At 43.9% G+C, this 22,922-nt stretch overlaps 2 protein-coding genes across 11 annotated transcripts in view; one reads left to right on the top strand and one right to left on the bottom strand.

Annotated features, from left to right (window-relative positions):
• Window positions 1-2,240: 2,240 nt before the first annotated feature.
• Window positions 2,241-18,838, bottom strand: cep170ab (centrosomal protein 170Ab). Of its 10 annotated transcripts, none has more exons than XM_034591365.1 (20): window positions 18,378-18,837; window positions 18,038-18,134; window positions 16,822-16,905; window positions 16,345-16,490; window positions 16,121-16,210; window positions 14,882-14,960; window positions 14,605-14,663; window positions 14,001-14,163; window positions 12,470-13,036; window positions 11,967-12,322; window positions 11,724-11,855; window positions 11,385-11,517; window positions 8,960-10,414; window positions 8,419-8,662; window positions 8,082-8,190; window positions 7,742-7,891; window positions 6,674-6,762; window positions 6,176-6,269; window positions 4,193-4,244; window positions 2,241-4,087 (listed from the first exon to the last, which is right to left on the bottom strand). In XM_034591365.1, the coding sequence occupies exons 4-20, from the start codon at window positions 16,447-16,449 to the stop codon at window positions 3,909-3,911; spliced, it is 4,056 nt and encodes a 1,351-aa protein (XP_034447256.1). In that variant the 5' UTR covers window positions 16,450-16,490; window positions 16,822-16,905; window positions 18,038-18,134; window positions 18,378-18,837; the 3' UTR covers window positions 2,241-3,908. The 10 variants fall into 10 exon arrangements, with proteins under 10 accessions (XP_034447256.1, XP_034447263.1, XP_034447247.1 ...); XM_034591372.1 differs by having other exon boundaries at window positions 16,345-16,487; XM_034591356.1 differs by having other exon boundaries at window positions 16,841-16,905.
• A 2,391-nt stretch (window positions 18,839-21,229) lies between these two features.
• The window catches only part of LOC117765278 (B-cell lymphoma/leukemia 11A-like), a 37,045-nt gene continuing 35,352 nt past the window's right edge, over window positions 21,230-22,922 (top strand). The window contains exon 1 of the mRNA XM_034591679.1: window positions 21,230-21,648. Coding sequence (XP_034447570.1) covers window positions 21,594-21,648 — 55 coding nt within the window. The 5' untranslated portion in view covers window positions 21,230-21,593. The remainder of the gene's footprint in view (window positions 21,649-22,922) is intronic.

Genomic DNA, 22,922 nt, shown 5'->3' with positions numbered 1-22,922 from the left:
TTCCCCCATGTTATTGATTACTTTTGAAAACATAAATCAAAAATATGTAGTACAGCTGTTTGCTGATTTTTGTAATGGGTTGAAAGTGAAATATATACTTAAGTGAAGTACAGATACTAAATTAACAATAACAAAGTAAATGTAGTTTGTTATGTCCACTAATGGCAACAAATGATTTCTTGCAGTCTGTTCTTGTTCTTGGGGGAACAGTGGGACTGTAAACACAACATTCATATATTCAACCTGAAATAGTGAAGTTAACATAGTTTCCAATTCCAAAGAGCAGTAACATTACCATTAATATGGGTCCATGTGTGATGATTCTGTTTTGGTTTTGTTTTATGATCTCTTTCTCCCCCCCCCTCCCCTTTCTGTTCTTTCTCCTGCAGGGCATGTCTGTGGCAGGGGGTGTGGCTGGCTTCTCCTGCAGCAGACAAGGCATGCCTGCTTCCACTCAGCTCATCAACCTGACTATAAAAGCCTGGTCTTCTCTCTGCTGCTCTGCCTGATGATTCAGTCTCTTTCTGTACTGCTCTGTGTTCTTCCTCTCAGTGATTCTTCAGTGTTTTTGAAGTGCCTTATTGTTTAGCTTCCAGTTTTGCAGTGTTTCTCATTTAGCTCGTGTTTTTTGTACTGACCCGTGCTCAGGTAGTTTTTCGATGTGCTCAGCCCTCGTGCCGCCCCTAGAATCTGCTAGCCAGTCTTCTCTCTGCCTCCACTGCCTGCTCCTTTAGCCTTTTGTTGAGCAATAAACCTACCTGTGTCAGTTGCTGCTTTGGGTTCCAAACAAAACCATGGTTCTGTACACCTTGCAGATTTAAGTCCAGTGTTCACTCCCCTTTTAATTCTTTTATTTCTTTCTTCCAGCTCCCAAGGGAATCATTTGGCTTGAGCTCATAGCTACTATGTTCACCAACAAGCATTTTGTTGTCTATTTTTTAAGGCTCAAGTTTGGTGCTGATCTGATTTAATATTCATCTCGTGTTCCCCTTTGGTTTTTTGGTCTCTATTAACGATGCTTTCATGTGTGGCTCCACGTTTTGTTGGCTGTCAGGCAAAAGCCAAGAAGACAAAATGCATATGCTTTCACACACAGTTAATGGTATACAAATGCCAGGTAATGATCTCACACTATCCACTGATCAACCTGTAACCATTTTGACATGATCACATTAATTAGTACAGTGACTTAATAGCACAGAAGCTTGATTAATGTCACCTCTGTTTACAAGCAATTTCATGCTGCTGTGAAAACTGTGTATCACGTTAACAAGAATCCTGCGAGGACGTAAACCTGAAAGTAACAATGTAGCTGTCAAATGAAAAAAATTTTTTGCAAATGACTGTTGAGTAAAGGAACACATTCATGTGTTAGACATCAAGGACCCACACAATGCATTTTTCTGAGTAATTGAATGTAAACAGGAACAAGAAAACCGCACATGGCATTTTGAGTGATGCCTCATATTTAATAAATAAATAATTTTTTGTGGTCCTGGGAAGTGCAGTGCAGAGCTTTGTGCAATTTGAACACGTGATATGTTCAATATTAATTGAAATGGAATAAAAAGGTGCCCAGTGCTCTGGTCTGGTGGTGGGGGAGGGGTACCGTGCCCTCAGTTGAATCTTCTTCTACGTCCTCAGACAAACTACACCTGCGGTCAGCAACTGGGTCAAACCACCGGTCAAGATCGCGGCCAGATCATTTAGATCATTTGGTTATTTATATTTCATCCAATCGGACTGAGACAGACATTTACAGTTGTCAAGGTGCTGATCTCTGTCATGGCAACAACATAGAATCTCCTTCTCTTTGTAAATACAATCACAATATGCGTTGTGTTGCTGCAATGGTTTATATCAAGCTGAAGTAGTGAACTTTTATTTTAAAATGTTGTGAACTTGAGTCTGAAGATTGTATTGATTACTTAACAGACCCCACACGCGAACAGTGACGAAGCAAATTCTGTTTCATTCATGAAAAACATCTTCGGTGCACATAAACCAGGCAGGATGAACGTAAAGTTTTTAAACTTAACACTACACCACACACTGTTTTTAAAAAGATCAGCACATAACGTCCAGCACACTAACAATAAAATGTGTCCGTATATTGTAGAACTGGTTGAGGAGGACTCACTAATAACCAGGAATCATCATGAAGTTGCTCCAGAGCATTAACACAGACAAAGAGAACAGAACATTCTATTGTATATAAAAAAAGCAAAGAACAAATAGTCTAAGATTATCATGCATTTTATTGGAAATGAGACACAGGTATTGCAAGGTCAACATTGTTACAAAGAAAAAAGTTAATTAAATAAAAAGGAAATAAAATTCATACAAAACATCCAAACAAATATTCTCCAAAATGCTCAAACATAATTTAAGACAAGGTACAATAGGTGCAGAGCACAAAATGCAGTCATTAATCTTTATTATTAAAGTCGTTTTGGCTAAAATGTTTTCAACAGTTCTGATCAGGTTACATTCATGTGTAAACATCGGTATGAGGCAAGACATTGGAAAAACCTACAGTCGTCACAGTCGCCCGTCCTTCCATTGCATCGGTTGGTGATAAAATGCAGCTGCAGGAGTTGGAGGCTCAGCTGCAGGAGTTGGAGGCTCAGCTCCTGTCAATGCTGGTTCAAACACCACAGTTTGTTTGTGATCAGACAGTAACTGGACAAAACGCTCGTCGACAGACGGCTGGTTTTAAACCCTGCTTTGTTTTTGGTCGAGGACACCGACATGATAAAGGAGCATCATGGGGGCACGTCATGTCCTATTCCCTCAGAGAGGAGATTAATGTACTAAATATCAGCTTTGAAATGTGCAAAGAAAAAAGTTCCACTCTCTCTCTCTCTCTCTCTCTATATATACATCTCCTCTTCTCTCTATTCTGATTGTTTGTTCCAGGGCACTTGTGACAAAATACATTTGGAAGAGGAAGACCATGTTTTTCTGGGAGCTACATTTGATTTGGTATCTACACACAGGGTCTCTTTGTCTTCACTTGATTTAAATGACATCACCAAAATTAAAAAAGGCATGGATGAGAGTTTTTAATTTAACTATAAGAAACATTTACACAGGTACATACTGTACACACCCGGTTCTTTTCCAACATTAAGCACTATGGCTTTTTAAAAATGGAAAATCATTACTGGGATCAGCTTGGGGGTCGCATTTGCAACAGGCCAACAATATATATTTTCAATAAATAATTCTATGGCAGGATAAAGGAACAGTTTTCACACACAGCTCTGCTGAATCCATTGCATCTTTCCATGCATTGGCCTAAGGACTCCTGACTGACAAACTTTGACTTTGATATGAATCGTATGCGAAGATTTGAAGGTAATTAAACGGCATGACTGCGTTTCACCTTTGGCAAAAGTCAGAGATGCTTTGATTTATGAACAAAACGCGGAAAATGGATCTAAGCAGGAATTTTCAAAGTCAACTTTTAACATCACGTCCTGTCATCTTCTACCGTTTTCTACACCTGTTCTTTTTTCAAATGAGTTCAAGGATAATAAGGATGAGCTGCAACACAAAAACACAGATGGGTTAATGTATGTTATGTCATAGCTTAGTCATAAGCCCCCATTAATACTGACGTGTTTTCATACTGTGTATCTCACATCCTAAGAGCTGCTATTTAGGACTTTAACAGTAACATGATTCAGTTTGGCAGACAGATGACAGTCAGTCTTTACCACAGGATAAGCATCACCTGGACTGAAACCGAGACAATAACCTCACACCAAGCTCAGTGTACTGTCTAAAATAAAGGATGCATTCTCTGAATTATTTCCATAGTGAGTCAGTTGTAGGATCTGGGGCTCTGCTGGGGCCCTGGGTCTCGCCCTGTCACCTCAGCGTGGTCTGAGGATCCACGGGCTTCAGAGGTCACTCCCTTCAGGCCGGGAGGATAAGTGCGGGCAGGACGAAGCTTCAGCTCCAGGGTGCGACGCCTCCTGCTGAGACCCGGGGCTGAGCTTCTGGTCAGCCAGAGGACTGGTGAGGCCCAGGGAGGTCAGGGCGTCCAGGGTGCCGTCCGGGTCCACCATCATGTCGATGACTGTTTGAAAATAAAAGAAAAGGATTTAAAATGGGTGTGTTTGAACATCACTTTAGACTTTTCTATGTTGGGAAGCTGTGAACACTAAAGAAAAGCATCCGATACCTAGCAGCTGCCGTTCCACTCTCTTCAGGTCCTGAAGAATGTGTGAAATCTCCTGTTAAGAGAACAGAAATTACAAATTAATGTCGGTCTAGGATGTGATTGAGTGAATAAATCATCTGGATTCAGCTTCTCGTTGCTGCAGGAATAAGTTTGGAGCCGTGTGCCCTCAGCCATGCTTTATGAGCCCTGTGACTGGTGCTGTGGAGAGACATATCTTTTCAGGGGTTCAAGCGAGGCCAGGCTGGGTTAAAGGCACGATTTATGAGCCTGCTCCGGGGCGAGGCAGACATTTTGTGGACTCTAACTTTTTACGCCCTAAACAACAGCTCATAAGTCTTTTTCTTTTTTCTCTCTGCTCTCCAAAAAAAGTATCTTGGGTTTGATCCCCTCAGACGGCTGTGACACTGTTAGCACTCTCTGTGATTGCTCCAGTAATTAATCACATATTGCCTGGTTTGTGAAGGATTTGAACCTGTACGGTATTATTCAATTCCTTTTGAAAAGCTAATGAATTACTGGCATAGATAAACTCTAGGGCAACATGTGCAATAAATGCGTTTCTGCCAACATAATAGGAAAAAGCAATGATTAGGCTGTTTAGACTTCCCTGATATTCCTTTATTCTGATGACTGAATAAAAATGCACTGGATTGAGTTTCAAAATAGTGCAGCCAAAGAGCAGTCGATATATTTTGCTGTCCTTATTCTTCCAAAAACTTCAGCACATTATCGTCAAATATACGGAAGCATATTGCTTTCATTTGAGGAAAAAAAAAGTTTTTCTGACAAGATTGCTAAAAATCCTTGTGCTTCCCGTCTGAACAATTCCAAAGTCCTAATGCTGACAAACTAATACAATGATATCGATGTTATATGTCTCCGAGCCAGTAGGCAATTTGTAGGGGGATAAACCAAAATGACCAAAAACACCTCAGGACTTTGAGATTGTTCGGATGGAAAGTGCAAGGATATTGATCTATCTTGTTATTACAGAGAAACAAAGCAGATTTTGAGCCTGCAGGGAAATCTTCACCACACATTTTCTGAAACAAGACAGAAAAAAAAAATCTTACTTGGCACGTTAGTTTAATTAGCACTAAACATGAAGTACAGTCAAGGCTGATGGGAATGTGATTAGTATTGTGTGGACCAAAAATTGGAAAAAGTGAGATTTAGACCTGATGGTGGTGCTAGAGGAAACGTTATAATATCATTTAAGTGATTATATCCCACAGTTGTTGAGACATCTATCTACTAATTTCGGAAATATTTGTCTCTGTCTGTCTGAGACTCGTATATCTCGCAAACTGCTTATCCTATTGGCTTCACACTTGGCAGGGGTATTGCTGAGGGCCCAAGAAAGTGCAGTGTCGAATTTAGTGCCATTTGGACTCAGAATAAATTCAATATTAGCAACGTTTGAATAAATAGGTGACCAGTACCCTTCAGCGGCGGCGGGTGAGACTCATCAATGTCAGTGACATTGTCGATTACGTCAACAGCGCGTTCATGGCAACGTCAACCACAACTAATTTGCTAAGTCGAGTTTACACTGAACTAAACAGGTGAGCAGCTCTTTGCTTAGCAGCAGCGATGGTGCAGCTTCAGGGTTCTGCAGACCGTGTCCTGCGGCTGGTCTTTACTTGCTGCGGCTCAATTACTGCAGGTGACTTTCACAGTTTCAGAGAGAAAACTGCAACCAGCATCACCACCGACCAAGCAAACAGCCCATCTCAAAAAGGCACGTCAGGTACGGACACTGCATGGAGCCACTGCAGTTTTCTTTAAAACCCCAAATGTCAATATCATGGGGACACTCGAGAAAAACCCAGGGGACCACATAAGAACTCATCCTGAACTGAACAAACCCCAGACTACCCATAAACCTTTGCTGCTAGTGTGGATACAAATGTTGCTGTGCTGTCTACTTCAGAGTCCATTACTAGATAAAAGAGACGGTGTAAGAAGTTCACTTGCTGTCACCTTGTTGGAGGTCTTCTGTAGCAAGGAGTCGTGCTCCGCCTGCAGCTTGCTCTCAATCTCTTCCCATTTCCGCTCTCTATCCTTGAAGAGGATCCTGGAGGCCAGGCAGGTACAAAAATAGATGAAAGTAAAAGATGTGAAAGAAATGTTTAATATAGCTCTTGATTGTTGACTGCTCTTGTTGGTGGACTGCTAAAGTGATTTAATTCAGGCAGTGTCTGCAGATTGTAGAATGGAAAAAAGGCCTTTGAGTTGTCATCCTGTGAGTTATAATAAGATAAGTGTCTGGTTGTCAGAGTAAACCTTTGTGATGTGCCACTCAAACTCTGCTTGTTAACCCAGTTCCAACATGAAACAGACAGGAAACTTCAAACAATATACAGTATGTTCGTGTTTGGCAAATCTACCTTGCATTTGCTGTTTTCTGAGTGTGGTGTATATTGAATTCACAATGGTTTACAATACAATAATGCATTGTCCTGTCTGGTGGATGCTCACCTGATTTTGCAGCCTGTTTTGTCAACAGACTGACGTATCCTGGTCGACAGTTGAGTCACAGACGCTAGGAATAAACCGTCTAGCACCGCCTGATGGATGATATAAAGAAACACAACTCTTATTTAACAGTGTGTAACGACTGGGTAACGTAGGTGGTGTAATATAAGTAAGAAACTACAGAAGCTGAATAAGCAAAATTATAGCCATATTATAAAAAACATTGTTTTATATCATCTCAGGCTTTGATTTGTGTCCAATCAGAAGCTGAAGAGTTTTGTCTGTTGAGGAGGGAGTGAAGTTGGCATGTAGGAAGCTCCCTCTAGTGGCAGTCTGCGGTACAGACATCTTCTAACTGTGTACCACTGTCATTATTAACCAAAGAATGGAGGTGAATTAAATGCAGAGCTACTTTAAACACTGTGCACACATCACAGTTGTGTGTACTAGGCTCACATGTTTCCACTATATAATTAATAAAAATAATAAACTTTATTTACAGTTCAAGCCTAAAATGCAGGACTTAGTGTGAAAGCAATAATAACATTTTAATAAAACAAAATAAGGATAAAATTAAATATAAATAGCAGGGTAAGCTAACATTGGCCAGGATAAAGCAGCCATTGGGTAAAACATTTTATTAGGAGTATGAGATGAAGCAAAAAAAAAAAAACCAGCAAGTCAGTAGAAGGCTATTGTAAAAAAGACGTGTCTTAAGGTTTCTTTTGAAACTGTCATCACATTTCGAGCCTAAGATGTGCGATGAGAGTGCTCCATGGTTAAGGGGTGTAATTATTAAAATCTGCCTCTCCGTGCTTTTTAGTTCTGACATCAGGAACAATCAAAAGGTTTCAGTCAGAGGATCTCAGGGCAGGCACATGTTTTTTAAGCATGTCTACCAGGTAAGATGGAGCAAAGCCATTCAGTAGACACACCAGACAGAGCAGTGTTACAGTAGTCCAGCCTGCTGGAGATAAAGGCATGTATTAGCTTCTCTGTGTCTGCCTGGGAGGGAAATGGTCTCACACTTTTAAAGATAGAGCAGTGCTGAATACTGAAGCACACACTCACATCATCTCTGTTCCACGTCTGTCTGCGGATGGAGCGGGAGCTCTGTCCACGAGAAGCTCGGGGCCGCAGCTCCACAGAGCGCACGTTGGGTCCAAGATCTGCGGAGGGACCAACGAGGTCCGAGCTGTCATCAAAAACACCCTCCTCCAACTAAGTCAGAATCAAGACACATCAAAGAATTATATTTTGACATAACCTCTGGTATGAGGAATGTTTGTATCATTGCATTAAATCTGGGTGGCACAGGGTTAAGAAGAACTAATACATTCTATAATGATCTAAAGCAGCAGATAGAGAAACTGCTGCTGATCTTTGGTTTTGTAGAATGTGTTGACTTTACCAAAGCTCCTGGATCAGTGGCTGCAGGGCTGACTGAGTCGATCTCTCCTGCCACATCGTGGATTTCTCTGGCGAGCATGGCAAGGTCTTTGGCAAGGTCCTGGCTGATCCTGATGAACAAATACAAATCATCGATGATACGCATGCAGGATATATTTCTTCCTGTCTTTCTGTAATAGATTCTCCCAGGTTCCTCAGAGATTTACAAATTGAAACCACAACAGAATACAGGAAAACTTTACCAAATTATAACAACAGCAGAAGCAGTATATTTGAGTACAGCTATCGTGACTCATCGCTGCTCTCCAGCTACATTCGAGTTCCTCTCACTTGCGTACCTGGCGATTTCCTCGCTGTGTGCTGTCCAGTCTCTCATGTACTCGTCCTGCTCTCTGGAGTGCTGCTTCAGGCCAGTCAGGCCGTCAGGATTGGGGGTAGCTGGAGCCGAACCTCCGAGCTGGGCCACTCGAGTTGACAGAAACAGCTGTGTGTTGCCCTGCTTGGAAACGTGGCGGTTCGAGCCGTACTCGTCCTCCGAGGTGGAGGCGTACTCCACGGGCACGCGGCGCCATCGTGTGCCAGCTGAGGAAAGAATAGCAGTTTGAATAGATAGATAGATTTATTCCCTTTATTGTCATTGCAAGAGTACAACGAGAGCCAGTTTCAACAAACGTACAAACATAAAAACAAACATGGACATTACATATAGATAAATTATTAGTGTTAGGTAGAAGTTATTGCACTGTTATGGTGCTTGAAATCTTTTCTATCCCAAAAATTGCATATTTAAGAAAGAGTCATTTTAGAAAGTGGAAGCATTCATTGTAATATCGACTGATCGACTAATATCGAGATTTTCTTATAAATAAAAATACTTACATGCAGGCGTGACATGTCCATACGTGGAGCCAGCTCTACTCTTGTCGGGAAGCTTGGAGGCGCTGTTGGCCCTGGCTCTCGGTCCAGGCACTGATGCCGCATTGGGTCCTCTTAGTCCTTGTCTGATATTATAATCTCCTGCCACGCTGCGGGCCCCCAGACCTCTACTCCTTGTCACAGTGGCCTCTGAGTCGCTCTGGGCTGACGGGGAGCCCACCCTCGGCCTCCTCGGCTGTGCCAAAGCCTCTATCCTGGACATTCCCCTTCTTGCCATCCCTGTCCTGGATGTGGAACTAGCAGTGGAGGCCTCAGAGGCTATTGACATCCGGTCGATATCAGCTGGCTCGGTGTCCGATGAATCCCCCAGCCGGGCTCGTCTCAGTAGGGACGACCTAGTGGGCCTGGGCTTGGGGGCACTGATGGTTTTACTTGTTGCAGAAGAGGCAGGGGCCTGGGAGGCCTTAGCCCGACTGGACTTGGTGCTTGCCCCCAATGTTTGTGCTCTGGGATGTGAGCTCCTGGAGTTCTGTGTGGACTTGGGCTGGGAGTCTGAAAGGAGGGAGTTGGAGTTGACGTCATCGTCGGTGAGGTCCAGGGAAGTCCAGGGGCGACTGCGCGGCGGAGCGCCAGATGTTCTAGTCTTGACCCTCCTGTCCTGGCTCTCTCTGCCTCCTGTAGGCCCCTTGCTGGATGAGCACACTACTGTTTTTTCCTTCTGCTGTCCAGCAAGGATCCTGCGTCTCTGGACAACTTTCCTCGCTCCATCAGCCTGGCTCACTGTGCTGGTTGTGTCCACGTCCGACTCTGGTGACATGGAGCCTTCGATGGACTGACTCGGTGGATCACCCTGGTCTGAAATAGTGGTCTCTAAAAAGGCTGCCACGGCCTCTGAGTCCTTCTGCATTGTGCCGCCGTCGATGCCAGTCTCCCTACTCTGAGTTCTGCTGCCTGCCAGTCCATCAATACGTGGAATGAGCTCGTTGGGCACGTTGGTGCTTGGTTTCTCCACAGTAAAACTCTCCTGCCTCAATAACGGTTTCCCGACACTCTCCCTTGCCTTCTCCTCCTCCTTTTTCCTCTTCCGTGCCTCCTCCATTCTCCTCTCGCCGCTGGTCAAAGGACGAGGGGGAAGCTTAGTCAACACGCCTGACTGAGCCGATCTCCCACCGCCACTGTCCTGTGACTTGGCTGGTGAGGAGCGACTCGGGCTCCCGCCGTGACTACCCACGCCTCCACAGGGGCGATTCTTCCCCCTGACCATCTTCTCCTCTTGGTTTTCCTTCTCCTGTAGCTCTGTGTCCTGTTTCTCCCCCATGTCTGTACGCAGGCCTGACCCCGGAGTCCTTCTTCCCAGGGTGAGCTCCTCACCGGGCGGCTGGGGTAGGGTTCTCCTTTTACGCTCCGTGTAGCCTGAGGAGGCGAAGGAGGCTGAGTGGCTGGACTCACTTATTTCAGCTGAAAGGAGAGAAAATCTATTATAAGTGGATTTTACTGGAGCTGAAAAATATGGGTAAGGGTCATATACATTGGGCTCAATGGGAATGTGTTCTTTCGTTCACTAACCTCAGAGCAGCGTAACATTACCCAAGGTAGTCCAGTAATAGCACACTATGTTACAATACCTTAATGTAAACCTCGTTACATAGCAATTTATCCAACGCTTGCTAACATTAGCCACTATAATCTACTGGTCATATGAATGATGAGTTTTTAGCTACAGAGTCCATGAGTTAAACTTTTCATTTGTACAAGGAAGACTGTGTTATTTCCCCTGTCAAATGTCACACTGTCAGGAAACTGAAAAGTGACTCAATTCAATAGAATGGGAAACTTTTAGCTGATACAGGGTTTCTGCAGGTTTCAAAAAGTTAACTTCAAGACTTTTTCAGACCACAACGAATAAAAATGAAGACATATGTCAAGTGCGATAGAAATGACGGAATATCAGAGTCCCAGAATTACTCACACTGCCACGTAGCAGTAATAGCTGAATTACCTCAACACCCCATGTTATGTTACTAGAGGCAGAGACAGAAGATGTATATAGTCTTTCCCATAACAAACTGTGGAACGTACAGTAAGAGCAGGGTGTTTGTAGATGACAAGTTATCAGTTCAATATCGGTCACGTTTGTAGTTTTATTACATTGTGCTTATACCTGTATCTTTGAGAAACAGACTATGCATGATCATTTTAAAGCACAACCGAAGAGGCATTATCTAAACTTTAACATAATGAAGACCAACCTAAAATTGTTGGTACGTAATAGTTAAACATACTTAAGAACTTAAGTTAAGACTAAAGTCTGATTATTAATTTGTAGACTTTTTAAGACCCAATGGAAACCCTGTAATATTACAAATGAGCCGACCGACCAAAAAACCGTAAGTCTTCCCTGCTCAGATGAGGTTACGGTCCTACATACCTCTGTCCTCTGTAATCATGACGTGACTCTCCCCTCCCGACCCCTCAGGATCTGTCCTGATGTGACTGGCAGCCAGAGTAGCCCACTGTGAGACCCAGCGAGGACCACCCACCACCAGTTCCTCAGATAGCACCTGGACAAAGACAGCACGAAAGATACCGGAGGAAAAATGTCAGCATTTAAACACAGTAGCAGTGGCTGTTTGTTATTCTTTCAATGGTTTATCTTGTCCCACACATATTGCAGGTATACATTAAAAAAGAACCTCTGCCAATAACATGAGACATAAATACACACAGCATTTTGACTGGGCTTGTAAATGACTGTGACTATGTGCACCTCTGCCTCCATGCGTCCAGGCTTCCCTCTGTCTCCCATCCCCCCAGACCTCTGGGAGGTGACTCTCTCTCTTTGGTCAGCGGACCCCAGCCTCGACACACACACAGCCTCCTGCTGATCCACACCAAACACCTGCGACGCACACACACACACACACACACACACACACACACACAAATGAATCTGTGACATAACAGAAGCAAACTCAACACTTCAGCATATTGCAACTTTCCTCTTCCTCACCTTATCGATCATTTTCCTGGCCTCCTCCTCTTCCTGATCTCCATTCTCCAAGTCGATGGTATAGGTCCCTCTGTCGCTATAATCGTCTCCATGGTGATGGCACTCTTCACGTGCACTCTGCTGGTGTGGTGCCGAACCGCATCGCCTCTCCACGAATCCACCTGTAGCTTTGGAGGTTGAAGACTTGCGACGGCGTGCAGGACTGTCCTCCTCCGCAAAGAGCCCCTCTGGCACGTTAGCTCGACCCTCTCTGATCTTCATCCCTGCGCCGCCCCAAATGCCCCACGGACGATCTCTCCGCTGCTCCCCGAGTGCGTTCTCTGAATCGCTCTGTGTGCCATCCTCATGTTTACTACCTGGTATGGGAGAGAGAGAGGTTGAGAAATGGGTAAGAAAGAGGCTAAACCTAATAAGCAGAAAAATGTATATCATCCAGGCAAGTGAAGTTCGGTCGCTATGGTGAGAGATGCTGCACAAACACACACACACACACACACACACACCTTTAAGACTCCTCAGCTGTACAGGAACATCACTCTTCACACTTTCCCCGTCGTCCTCTGCAACCGTCTCTTTGAGAGCCAGCGGCAGCTCGTTCTGGGCCAGCCAGTCAGCAACTTTGACCTCCGCCGCAACCATGGCCGTCTGCAGCGGACTCAGCTCCTCCCCGACAGGTCGTTTAGGACGCGGCCTGGTCTCTGGCCCTACCTTCGCAACTCGATCTTTGACGGGGACTTTGCCCAACGCCCCAGGGTCAAACTCGATGGTGAAGGAAGCGTGGCCATGAACGGGCTCCGCAGCAGCAGAGGAGTCAGCCTCTTGTTCTCGTGAGGGGGACTCGCCACTCAGCTTACCAGCTGAGGGAGTGTCCTTGGTTGGGATTTCAAAGTAGCTTGGCTCCTGACTGGAGGTCGTTTGAGAGGCGGAGTTTGAAAAATCAGGTTTTTCTCTCTTCTGCTCAGAGCTCTTGTCCTCAGGCCTCCCTGGTTGTTGGCCATTAGGGTCTCGATCTCCCCACCAGGCAGGCTGGCCATAGAGGGGGGTGCCCCTCTGTAAAACTGATACATCCCCTGGCAAATACAACAAGTCGGTTGGTTTTACAAGGCTGCATACATTTTTTTATGTATTGATTAATTATTTCAGATTTGAATTGTTCGAAAACTGAAAAATGACAATCACAACTTTCTGGAGCTCAAATTCAGGAATTGAAATTGGTTGGCCTGTCTGACTAACAGCATACAATCAAGAAATTCACAGAAAAGAAGCAGCAAATGTTCAACATTTTTGATGAATAAAAAAGTTTGACAATTAATCAATTCTCAAAGTTTTTGTCAGTTAAGCTTCTGACAGCTAACATCGATATATTGTCGTTCCAAAGTCGAGGCTTAAGTGTAAAGGTGACCCTGCTTTGGCCTGCATGAGGAGATAAGCCTCACAGGTTCTGTGACTTCTTTTAAATCACTTCTGAAAACCCATTTTACAGACTTGCCTTTATGTGATGTTGTTCTTTCATTATGTTATGTTTTATTTATGTTATGCCTAGTTCAGGCAGCTAACTCGAGCTGCGCTGCCCCAATCATGTGACATACATCATGTGACATACCTCGCTCTCCACAATCATCTATAATACACACCCACCTTATTAGGCGGTCTACTTAAGCAGAGAAAATGTCACTCCCTTTGCTTGACCCACTGCTGCGTCAGTATTGCTGCCAGTTGCTTCAGCCCCTCCACCACCCCAGCATCCACCAATAGGCTCATCACTCCCATCATATCTATGTAATCATATCGGGGGGAGTGATTAAGTTGGAGCCTAGACGCCAAACACTAAACCTGTTCTACTGGCATTTGAACGTGAGTTGTCTGACTGAAATAAAGTTATTATTATTATGTTATGTAAAGATTCCTGCAGCTGAAGATTGTGATCTACATTGACGTAGCTGTGGCCTGTAAATGAAAGGTTAACACTATGCCATTCATAAGTTCATGCAGTATTGTAACCACAGACTGTGCAACGCGTCCTTGGGTGCTCACCTGTAGTCTGGTCCTCTGTCCTGCTGGCCTCAGGGGGCTTAGCGGTGGTCGCCTCGCACACTGGTGCTGCCGCTGCTTCAGGGGGTTTCACCTCAGATTTAGATGCTGCCCCTTTTGGAGGCCTCTTCTGGTTCAGCTGAAGCTGGATGCTGAATTTCTCGTGCTGACGGATGAGACAAGGGCAAGGCGAGTTTACACCGATGGAGGCAAATGCTGCATAATGTAGAATGGCAGGGATACAACCAAGGGATATACAGAACATTCTTTCTTTTTTGATCTAAGTAATAGAATATAACTGAAGAGACGTGCTGAATATTAACACTGATCACTAAGTTGAGCTACTTGAAATTCTGTCTTGGCTGCAGCTTCCTGGGCAGTTTGCTGTGATGACATGGCAGAATCATAAATCATGATATTAGCTTCTCCAGTTCAGCAGAACTCTTTGTTCTCTTTGACAAAAATCCATCTCTCTATGTTATTTCTACAAAAGACACAAGCTATCCAGCTGTCCTGAGCGGACACACTGTATTTACACTGTCAGTCAAGATATAAACTTCAGATACAGGTTTTCTCACTGCATGCACTGCGGAGTGGAGCGTCTGACCTTGAGGGCTTCTTCGGGAATATGCATCTCTCCTCGTACCACAGTGAACAGGTTGGTATGTGAGGCAAGTTAAGAAAAGTAAAAGACGGCGAGCTCTTCGCAGGGGTGAGAAACATGCACTGATCGCCTCATCTATAATACAGCAGCTCACAGTGCAGTTAGCATTCACAGCTATTCAGGAACAGATACGGTTACAGTGTTGTCCGTGTTCACTGACCTTATGCAGTGACACCCACTGGGTTCTGACAGAGAAAACAAGACCACGTTCAAAGGATATCGTATCCAAACCTCAGTTTGTCGTCCGTTTTCAGCGTCACGTAGATCTGCTCCTGAATTCTCACGTCATTGACGAATGTCTGCAGATAGAAGATGACTGTAGTTTAAGCTCAGGGTCTGCTGATGTATCTCACTACTATTTGTTTCTTTATGATTTAATGGAAGCTAACACAGAGTCATCTAATTTACTTTGAACAGATATTTCTTGATTTGAATTATAATGAACTCCACCATGGAGGTTATGTTTTCACTTTTCGGTTTGTTTCTTTGTTAGTTAGCAATATTACACGAAAGCAACTGAATGGATTTCCATGGAACTTGGTGGAAAGATGTGGTATGAGTCAGGGAAAGAACCATTAAAATATGTGTGGATCTGGACCAGGGGGCAGATCTATGTTTTTTTTTAACTTTCTTTAACATTGTAACAAAGGATGTTTTAAAAAAATGTTTACACTTTATTTTGGCAAAAGTTTGTTTTAAGACGACACTTAACACTGACTGATCGGAGAAGTCACACATATTAGGCCAAAGAAATAAGACACACTGTTCTTTTTTAACAGGATAACATAGTTCTTGCTTATGATTACACTGAGAACATGATCCATAGTGATGCTGTGAACTTCAACAAGTTATTATTTAAATATAGATCTATCCAGTTTTGGAACAACAGGGTGGTTTAACCACACAGTTGTAGTCTCACATGCACATACAGACACTGAGATGGCCTTTATCCCTCTTCACCGTACTGACCTAAAAAGATCTCTTCCTAATTTGATTTGTCTGTAAGTGCTGGAAAACAAAATCCACACTCCTCACCTTGTGTGCATAATTACATTGAAAGGTTCAGGAGAAGCTACCCTGAGGTTTTGGAAAGTCTAAGTCAAAATAACATGTAGGTATCTTTCAAAGTTACGGTTCCATTTTCCTCTTTGTGCTGCTTTCCCTTCACCACAGCTCAGCATGGAAACACTGTCGGGGGAAACACAACTTCAGCTGACTTTCAGAATTTATTTTCCAACAGAACGAGGCCTGTGGATTCTGTTCCCCAACCCTCCACTTTGAGAAGGGGCCAGTACAGACAGGGGAAATTATGTCAGCGGCCAAAATCCATTTCAATGTACATATGGATATGTTTGTATATTAAGATTCAGTTTAATATACGTTATGGTGTCGTACTTTTCTGAGCAGTAAGTAGATGAAGCAGTAAAGACACACAGTGGTAGATAAACAACACACTCACCCCATTCAAGCTGCCCAGGTCCTTGACTTTGTGTTCGTCTGTGTTTGGCTCGTAGTTGACGACGGCGTGCTGTTTGTCCACACTGCGGGACTAAACCACACAAAATCCAGTCAATCACTGTAATCCATGCTAATCTGCACTGCTTCAGATCATCATCCAGGCGGATGATGGATGACAGCTCCCAAGCCTTGCGTCCACTGGTGTTACAGGCTACAGTACCGTACCTGCAGCATGAGCTCGCAGTCGTCCCTCCCCACAAAGATCATCTCCCTGGGTAGACGATGGCGCGTCCCCCCGCCGCTCACCAGGAACCAGGAAGTCAGACTCATTTCTGCCTCGTGAGCTCACCTTTGACCATTAATGCATCCTGCTGAAAAACAGGTAGAGCGTTAAGACTGCCTAGATCCATCCATCCATCGTCCATCCATCGTTGAAAAAGATATGCACATACAACTTGTGAATGAGGCCTATAGCTTCATACAATTAGAGCAAGCACATTACTTTAACATCTGTTTAATCTGTGCGTGTGTGTGTATATGTATATGTGAATGTATGTGAGGGCATGTGTGTGTGTGTGTGTGTATGTGTCATATGCACTGTAGCTATTTCAGGTATGACCCGAGGACACTGACGAGCTTATCTCGGCCTGTGTTATGGCTAACAACATGAAATGGGAACCATGAGTGTAAAAACCCACTAACAGCTCACAGAATTCCACACATCATCCTCCTTAACTCGCAAATCGAATTAGCTCAGCGGAGTCGCCCCGGTCACCAACTCCAAGACTAAAAAAACACACACAGAAAAGAGGAGGAGGAGTTTGATATTTCACAAGAAGGAAGGATGGTGTAACAATGACTAAGAAGAGAAAGATCAGAACACAGATAGCATACGGATGTGGGTCATAGCAAATGTGGGCCTTTTCCGGCAAACACGTGGTGCTCTCTGCAAGGTGTGGTATTGATGTGAGCCTAACGTGGCCCAATAACATTATAGCACAAAATAAATTCGGGCCATATTTGGCACATTTGGTTGACGTGCGGTATTGCTATGGCTTACTTGTGGCCCAGATCTGGCAAAACAGGAGGGGACCGCCCAAGTGCCATCATTTTGACGCTGCATGTGGGTCGGATGACGGTGTGGCAGCATGGCCCAGATCTATGCCAAAACAATTTTGCTATGTGGAATTGATAATAATGAACAGAACAGCTAATTTGATGGGAGGCTGTGCAGAAACAGGCCCCCGCACATGGACCAGAAAGAGGCAGTCGGTCGGGGAAACGAACAGAGAGGATTCCAACAACAATGTATTTCCTTTTTTTCATTATATGATTTCGATGCAGTTGTGAGGTTCCTCCGTGCACGTAGAACTAGCACAACAGCTCTTTTCACTGGGACACAGGGCCAGTCATCCCTCTGCTGGAGCACCATCTGCACACAGGGCCTTGCTGACTCATGCTCGAGAAGCAGCCATATAGGTGAATTAGCAGGATTTAATTACGCACACTTTGTCATATCTCCTGTTTGTGCATCAGCTCAGTCCCAATGGGACCTGACAGCAGCTCCTCTCTCTCTCTGTGTGTGTGTGTCTGCCTGTGTGCATGCATGGCTGTAGCTGTGTGTTTAACCCTTTCTGTGGCCTGGGCTTCTGCTGTGGCCCAGATTTCCTCTTGGCCGCACACGGCCCAGCAGCATCACTCTCAGACATGAATCCTCTCTCTGCAAATGACAACACATCAACTGTGCTTGCGAGGCTGCGGAGGCTAATGATGGGTTAGAGTCGGCCAATGAGAGAGGCTGGAAATTAGCCCGTGTTCGGCCACGTCTGAGTCCGTTTGTTTAATAATGATCCACTGCTGTGATGTAATGATATGGAGGAGGCAAATAAACAATGCATATGGTTGTGAGAGTTGCTACCTCTGCTACAGTGGAGCCTGTCTGCTGTGGATGCTGATTAGCGACTTGCCATCTGACGCGTATTGTTCCTCACGGTGCAGGCTATTCACGCACGTCTCTGTGAGACAAAAACACACATTTACAACGATCACCATCACGTGTCGGTTGTGGAACCAGGTTAAGGGGCTGATGTCTGTTCTTCGTCTGTCCTCTTTATGGTCGACACACAGCCTGGGCTGGTCGCGATGCTCATTTCACCGTCTCCACCGTCTGAACCGAGGACGCAGCCGATTCCACGAGCACCGGCTCGTTAGAATAAACACACCAATAAAGACAAAGGTAAATAAACACAGGAGCGTACATGTCACTCACCGGGAGATCCACGGTCAGTCAGCATCCGATCTGTGGGAGGATTGTGGACAGAGCTCCTGCTGCTGCCCAGCCCAGCTCCTCCAGCACTGATGCGTCTTGGCCTCACGGTGGCGCTGTGCGCTCGTGTAGGGAGGGGTGCATGATGTTATGTAATAATGTATCGACAGCAAAACATTAGAAAGCGAACGAGGGTCCCTAATTAGATGAGTGCTTGTAGATTTGGGGCAATTATACTAAAATACTAACACTGTATACATTTGTAAAGTGCAATAATATTCTGTATTTCATCATATGTTCAATATCATGTGCAATATTCCACATTACGTACTCCAATAGTCATTAATACTTATTGCCATTTTGCATTAATCTATTGTCTCATGCAACTTACTTAGTATATTATAATTTCTACTGTTATTTATAGGCTCTAGTTCTGCATTATCCATATAAATTTTATAGCATTTTTATTTTTATATTTGTTTTATTTCCCATATAATTCACAATATGCTTTTATTTTATTTTCACTTAAAGTTTTTGGACTTAATAAACTATTGTTTTATACACTGTGTTTTATTATATATTTGATTATACGTAATCATGGAGCAGGCTTGGACAATAATTGATCTTTTATTACTAAATATTAACGCTTATATTACTTTGTTTTTTATATGTATTGTTTCAGTATTTAGAATCACATTATGCTCGATATCGTGTGCAATATTTCACATTACTACTATTATCATTTACAATCTCACATAACTTTTTAATTTCTATTGCTATTTCTATGAGGCACTGGTTCTGCATATACACTTAATATTTTCAATTTCAATTATAAAACACCTAATATTTTATTTTATTTTATCTTTGTAGACTTAATACTCTATTTATATATATATCTCATCTTATCGTATTCTTATAAAAACTGAAAAGATCTGACACGTGTTGAATTATAATATTATTAATAATAATAATTGTAATCGTTGTAATCATCATAATAATAATAACTGACTACATGCTGTGCTTGCATTGTGATGCCTATCTAGAGTCAATCTCAAATTGAGACGTTAGATGGCGCCAGAGCACTGGGTAGTGCGGGCTTTAGTTTCAGCTGCTCAGTCAGATCCTGAGTCACTAACATGGCACCAACACTATTATTAACACTTCAGTCTAAATAAAGTATCAATAAGGCCAAAGCATACTACAATACAGTAGTTATAGATTTATTGGTTTATAGGTTATATATGAATAATCTCTATTGCAAGTAACAGCTGATTGTTATTTACGGGCCCTCATCTGTGTTAAATTAAGCTTTTATAGGCTGTAGCCTACAGTAGACCATGTGACTAATCTGATTCAGCCTCAGTGTGGTATAGTCTTCACCATATGAAACCAAACAGATGTAAAAAAAGAACATTGGTTTAGATTATTTTCCACATTATGTAAATCTATAATTACAACAATGGGAGCCCGTGCAGGCGATGCACAATAGAAACCTGTGCTACCTCCAGGCTACAGCTGACTCTGACTGGAGCTGCATAGACGTTCCATTACACAGCCTATCATTTAAAGTGCAGACACACTTCATTGGTGCATTAATCCTCAGTGGTGCTGCTGAACCACGGAAACATTTTTTTTTTACTTTGGCTTTAATTTAAAATAAACATAATGCTTTGTAGCTGCAGCCATAAAGTCAGTGAGACAGTGAGGGAGAAATGCAGCAATCTTTAAAAAATGTTCCAATGGCTTTTGTCTTAATTAGGTACATTTCTGTTGTTTTTTACTCCCAAATTGAAATATCAGACTATTTTCTTGATTGTAAGTCTGCAGGAAATCTGTGTGAGTGCTCCTGTAGGCCGAGTAAAGGTTTAACACTTTACAATGCCGCTATAAAACCTCACAATCAGCAGAATAAAGCAGTACGGTAACTTTTCCACAGTGTGTTTTCAATGTGCCTCTCAACTGTATCTGTTATAGAAAAAAATGCCCTTATCTATCAAACAGGATACCTGTTGAAGATGAAAACAAAGATTGGAGTTAAATACAGACTCAGGTGCATTGTTCACACAGATTCATTATCTTTAACACACTGTTTACCGATATAAAATCTATTTATATCATATCCTAAATCAGAGGATGTATGATTACTATGCAGGCTAAAATATATTTTTACAATATATTTTTTTTGTATCCTTTTTCTCTATCAATAGGTTAAAATCCAACCCTCTGAACCGCTTATCTTCCCTTTCTTCCATTTAGGTCAAGACTCAAGGTGGAGAGAAGCCAAAGTTAGAAAATACAATCTGCAGCCAACAAAATAGAAATGAGGCAAACAGTCACTGTTCAGAAAGATAACATCCCCACAAAACAAATCAAATAAACACGTGCCATCACGGCAGTGTGACAACACTTATTAAAGAGTGGATTCATTCAATTGAAATAAAAGCACCAACTCTCATCATCGCGTCAAAATACAACCTTCGGTCTGTTATTTACATAATCACTGCATATTCATATCAGCTCTGATGGACGTGAATGACACTGGGATGTAGGATTTTTCATCCAGCACATCCCTGCTGCGTAACACTATGTTTTTACTGCTGCTCCACTTCCTTGGATCTCTCTCTCTCTCTCTCTCTCTCTCTCTCTCTCTCTCTCTCTCTCTCTCTCTCTCTCTCTCTCTCTCTCTTAGCCCAGCCCCCTTGATCCCCTCTGTCCATTGGTGTCTTCAGTGTCTCACCCCCCTCCTCGCCCCCCGCCCCCCCCCCCCCCCTTCCATAGGTATAGTCCATAATCAGTGTCCATTGGTCTTTATTATGGCCTGTCCCCCCTCCCACTTGCCGGCTCATGGCCCTGCCCATGTTCACTGTGTCTCGCAGCGCGTCCATCTCCTGACGTTCAAGTTCGCAGGGACGTCACGTCCGCACTTGAACTTGCAGCTCGGGGGGGGCTTCGCTTCTGTTACCCCCCATCACTTCACTCCGTCTTTGCGAGAAAAGTCATGAGGAGCTCCGCACAGCGCGCCGCGCTCTCAGCCGCAGCCTCTGTATGATCCACAGCGCGTTCTCCTTCTTTTTCCTTTTTCTTTCTCCCCCCTCTCCTGTTCTCTCTGGATGTCAGACGCATCAATGAAGATATTTCATTTGGAGTCTATCTCGTAGGAACGGATTTCCCAATGTGAACTCAGCTGAACAGCCGCCACTGAACCAACATGTCTCGCCGAAAGCAAGGCAAACCCCAGCACTTGAGCAAACGGGAGTTCTCGCGTAAGTGGAGATAGACACGCTTTTTTCCTGTGTTTTCTTGTTAACCACTCTCTCACTCTCAGAGGGCCACCTCTTCTTCCCTTCCCTCCCCGTGTGTAGGGCAACTTCCTCGGGGAGTGTTGATAGGTACGAGACGGCTGCGCGCACGGAGCCACCGCTGTCCTGAGTGAAATTACCAAAACGCACGCATAGCCAAGACCACAGGTTATTTCCGAAATGATAGTCCGGTGAAAGTTTTGCAACGTGACGACAGTGAGCTTGAACTTGCGCCGGTGAAGGTGTTGAATAACGCAGCCTTCCAGGTTTCCTTCGCCATTAAAGGGCATGCATGGACTTTACGGCCAGAGACCTTTGCCTATATGAAGCCAGCCCCGCTGCTTCTGCCACTGCCGAGAAGTTTCCAGCTGTCTCCTGCTGCGTTAAACCTGCTCCGCCACTCCAGCCTACCTGCACCGTGGCTCGTAAGAATGTATTTACAGAGTTTAGTGCGGGGTTCGGACACAGGGAAGTGGTGTTTACATACCCACTTGTCCACAGCGCAGCGCAAAGACCTCGTGTGTGCGTTACGGACGGAATATTGTGCCTGTGCCGCAAATTCCTCGCAGCTCTCTGCTTAACGTCAGTGTGTGTTTAACGTGCGGAGCGTTGTCTTGTATCATAAACAGATATGCGTTGCGTTAATCCACAGGAATCTGCAGTCGCTGTTTAGGGACCGGGGAGAGAGGAAACGCAGGGAAGTCGTTTTTACGCGCGTGTCTGATTAAATTGCGGGGCTCTGGCTGAGATTGTGCGATGTGGGTGCGTGTGTATGCTTGCTTCTCCACGTTGTCGTGATACATTTATGTTTGCAGGTGGGATTATTCCCCACCATAAGGGTTTATACCAGCAGGAACTGCTTCTTTACGCGCGCCACAGAACGTGGAGACGTCTCCAAATCCCCAGATTGTTTTAATCTACCCTCTAGCTGCAGATCAGGAGCTTGTGCATATGCTGCTTTAATTATTTTTTCATCCTAAATGTTATCTCTGCATGCTGCTTCCTATACGGTTGAAACCAATTATGCTCTCGCAACATGTACTGTAGCCTATGCTTTCAGGGCAATTGTGGAAAGGTCTGCCAGTGGGGGGCGCAACGTGATTGTAGTCCTGTGGGCCACTTCTGAACTTGAACTTGATCCACTTAATCCCTGTGCTGCTTGAAAAAGCGCATGCAGAGGGTCGTTTTATAGTAGGAATGAGGGATTGTGGCAATAGTTCATGTCCCTTGCATTGCTC

This window comes from Hippoglossus hippoglossus, chromosome 1, assembly GCF_009819705.1.
Source record: "Hippoglossus hippoglossus isolate fHipHip1 chromosome 1, fHipHip1.pri, whole genome shotgun sequence".
Taxonomy (NCBI): Eukaryota; Metazoa; Chordata; class Actinopteri; order Pleuronectiformes; family Pleuronectidae; genus Hippoglossus; species Hippoglossus hippoglossus.
Note: the sequence above shows the minus strand (reverse complement) of the source record. Positions and strands in the feature narration are given on the sequence as shown.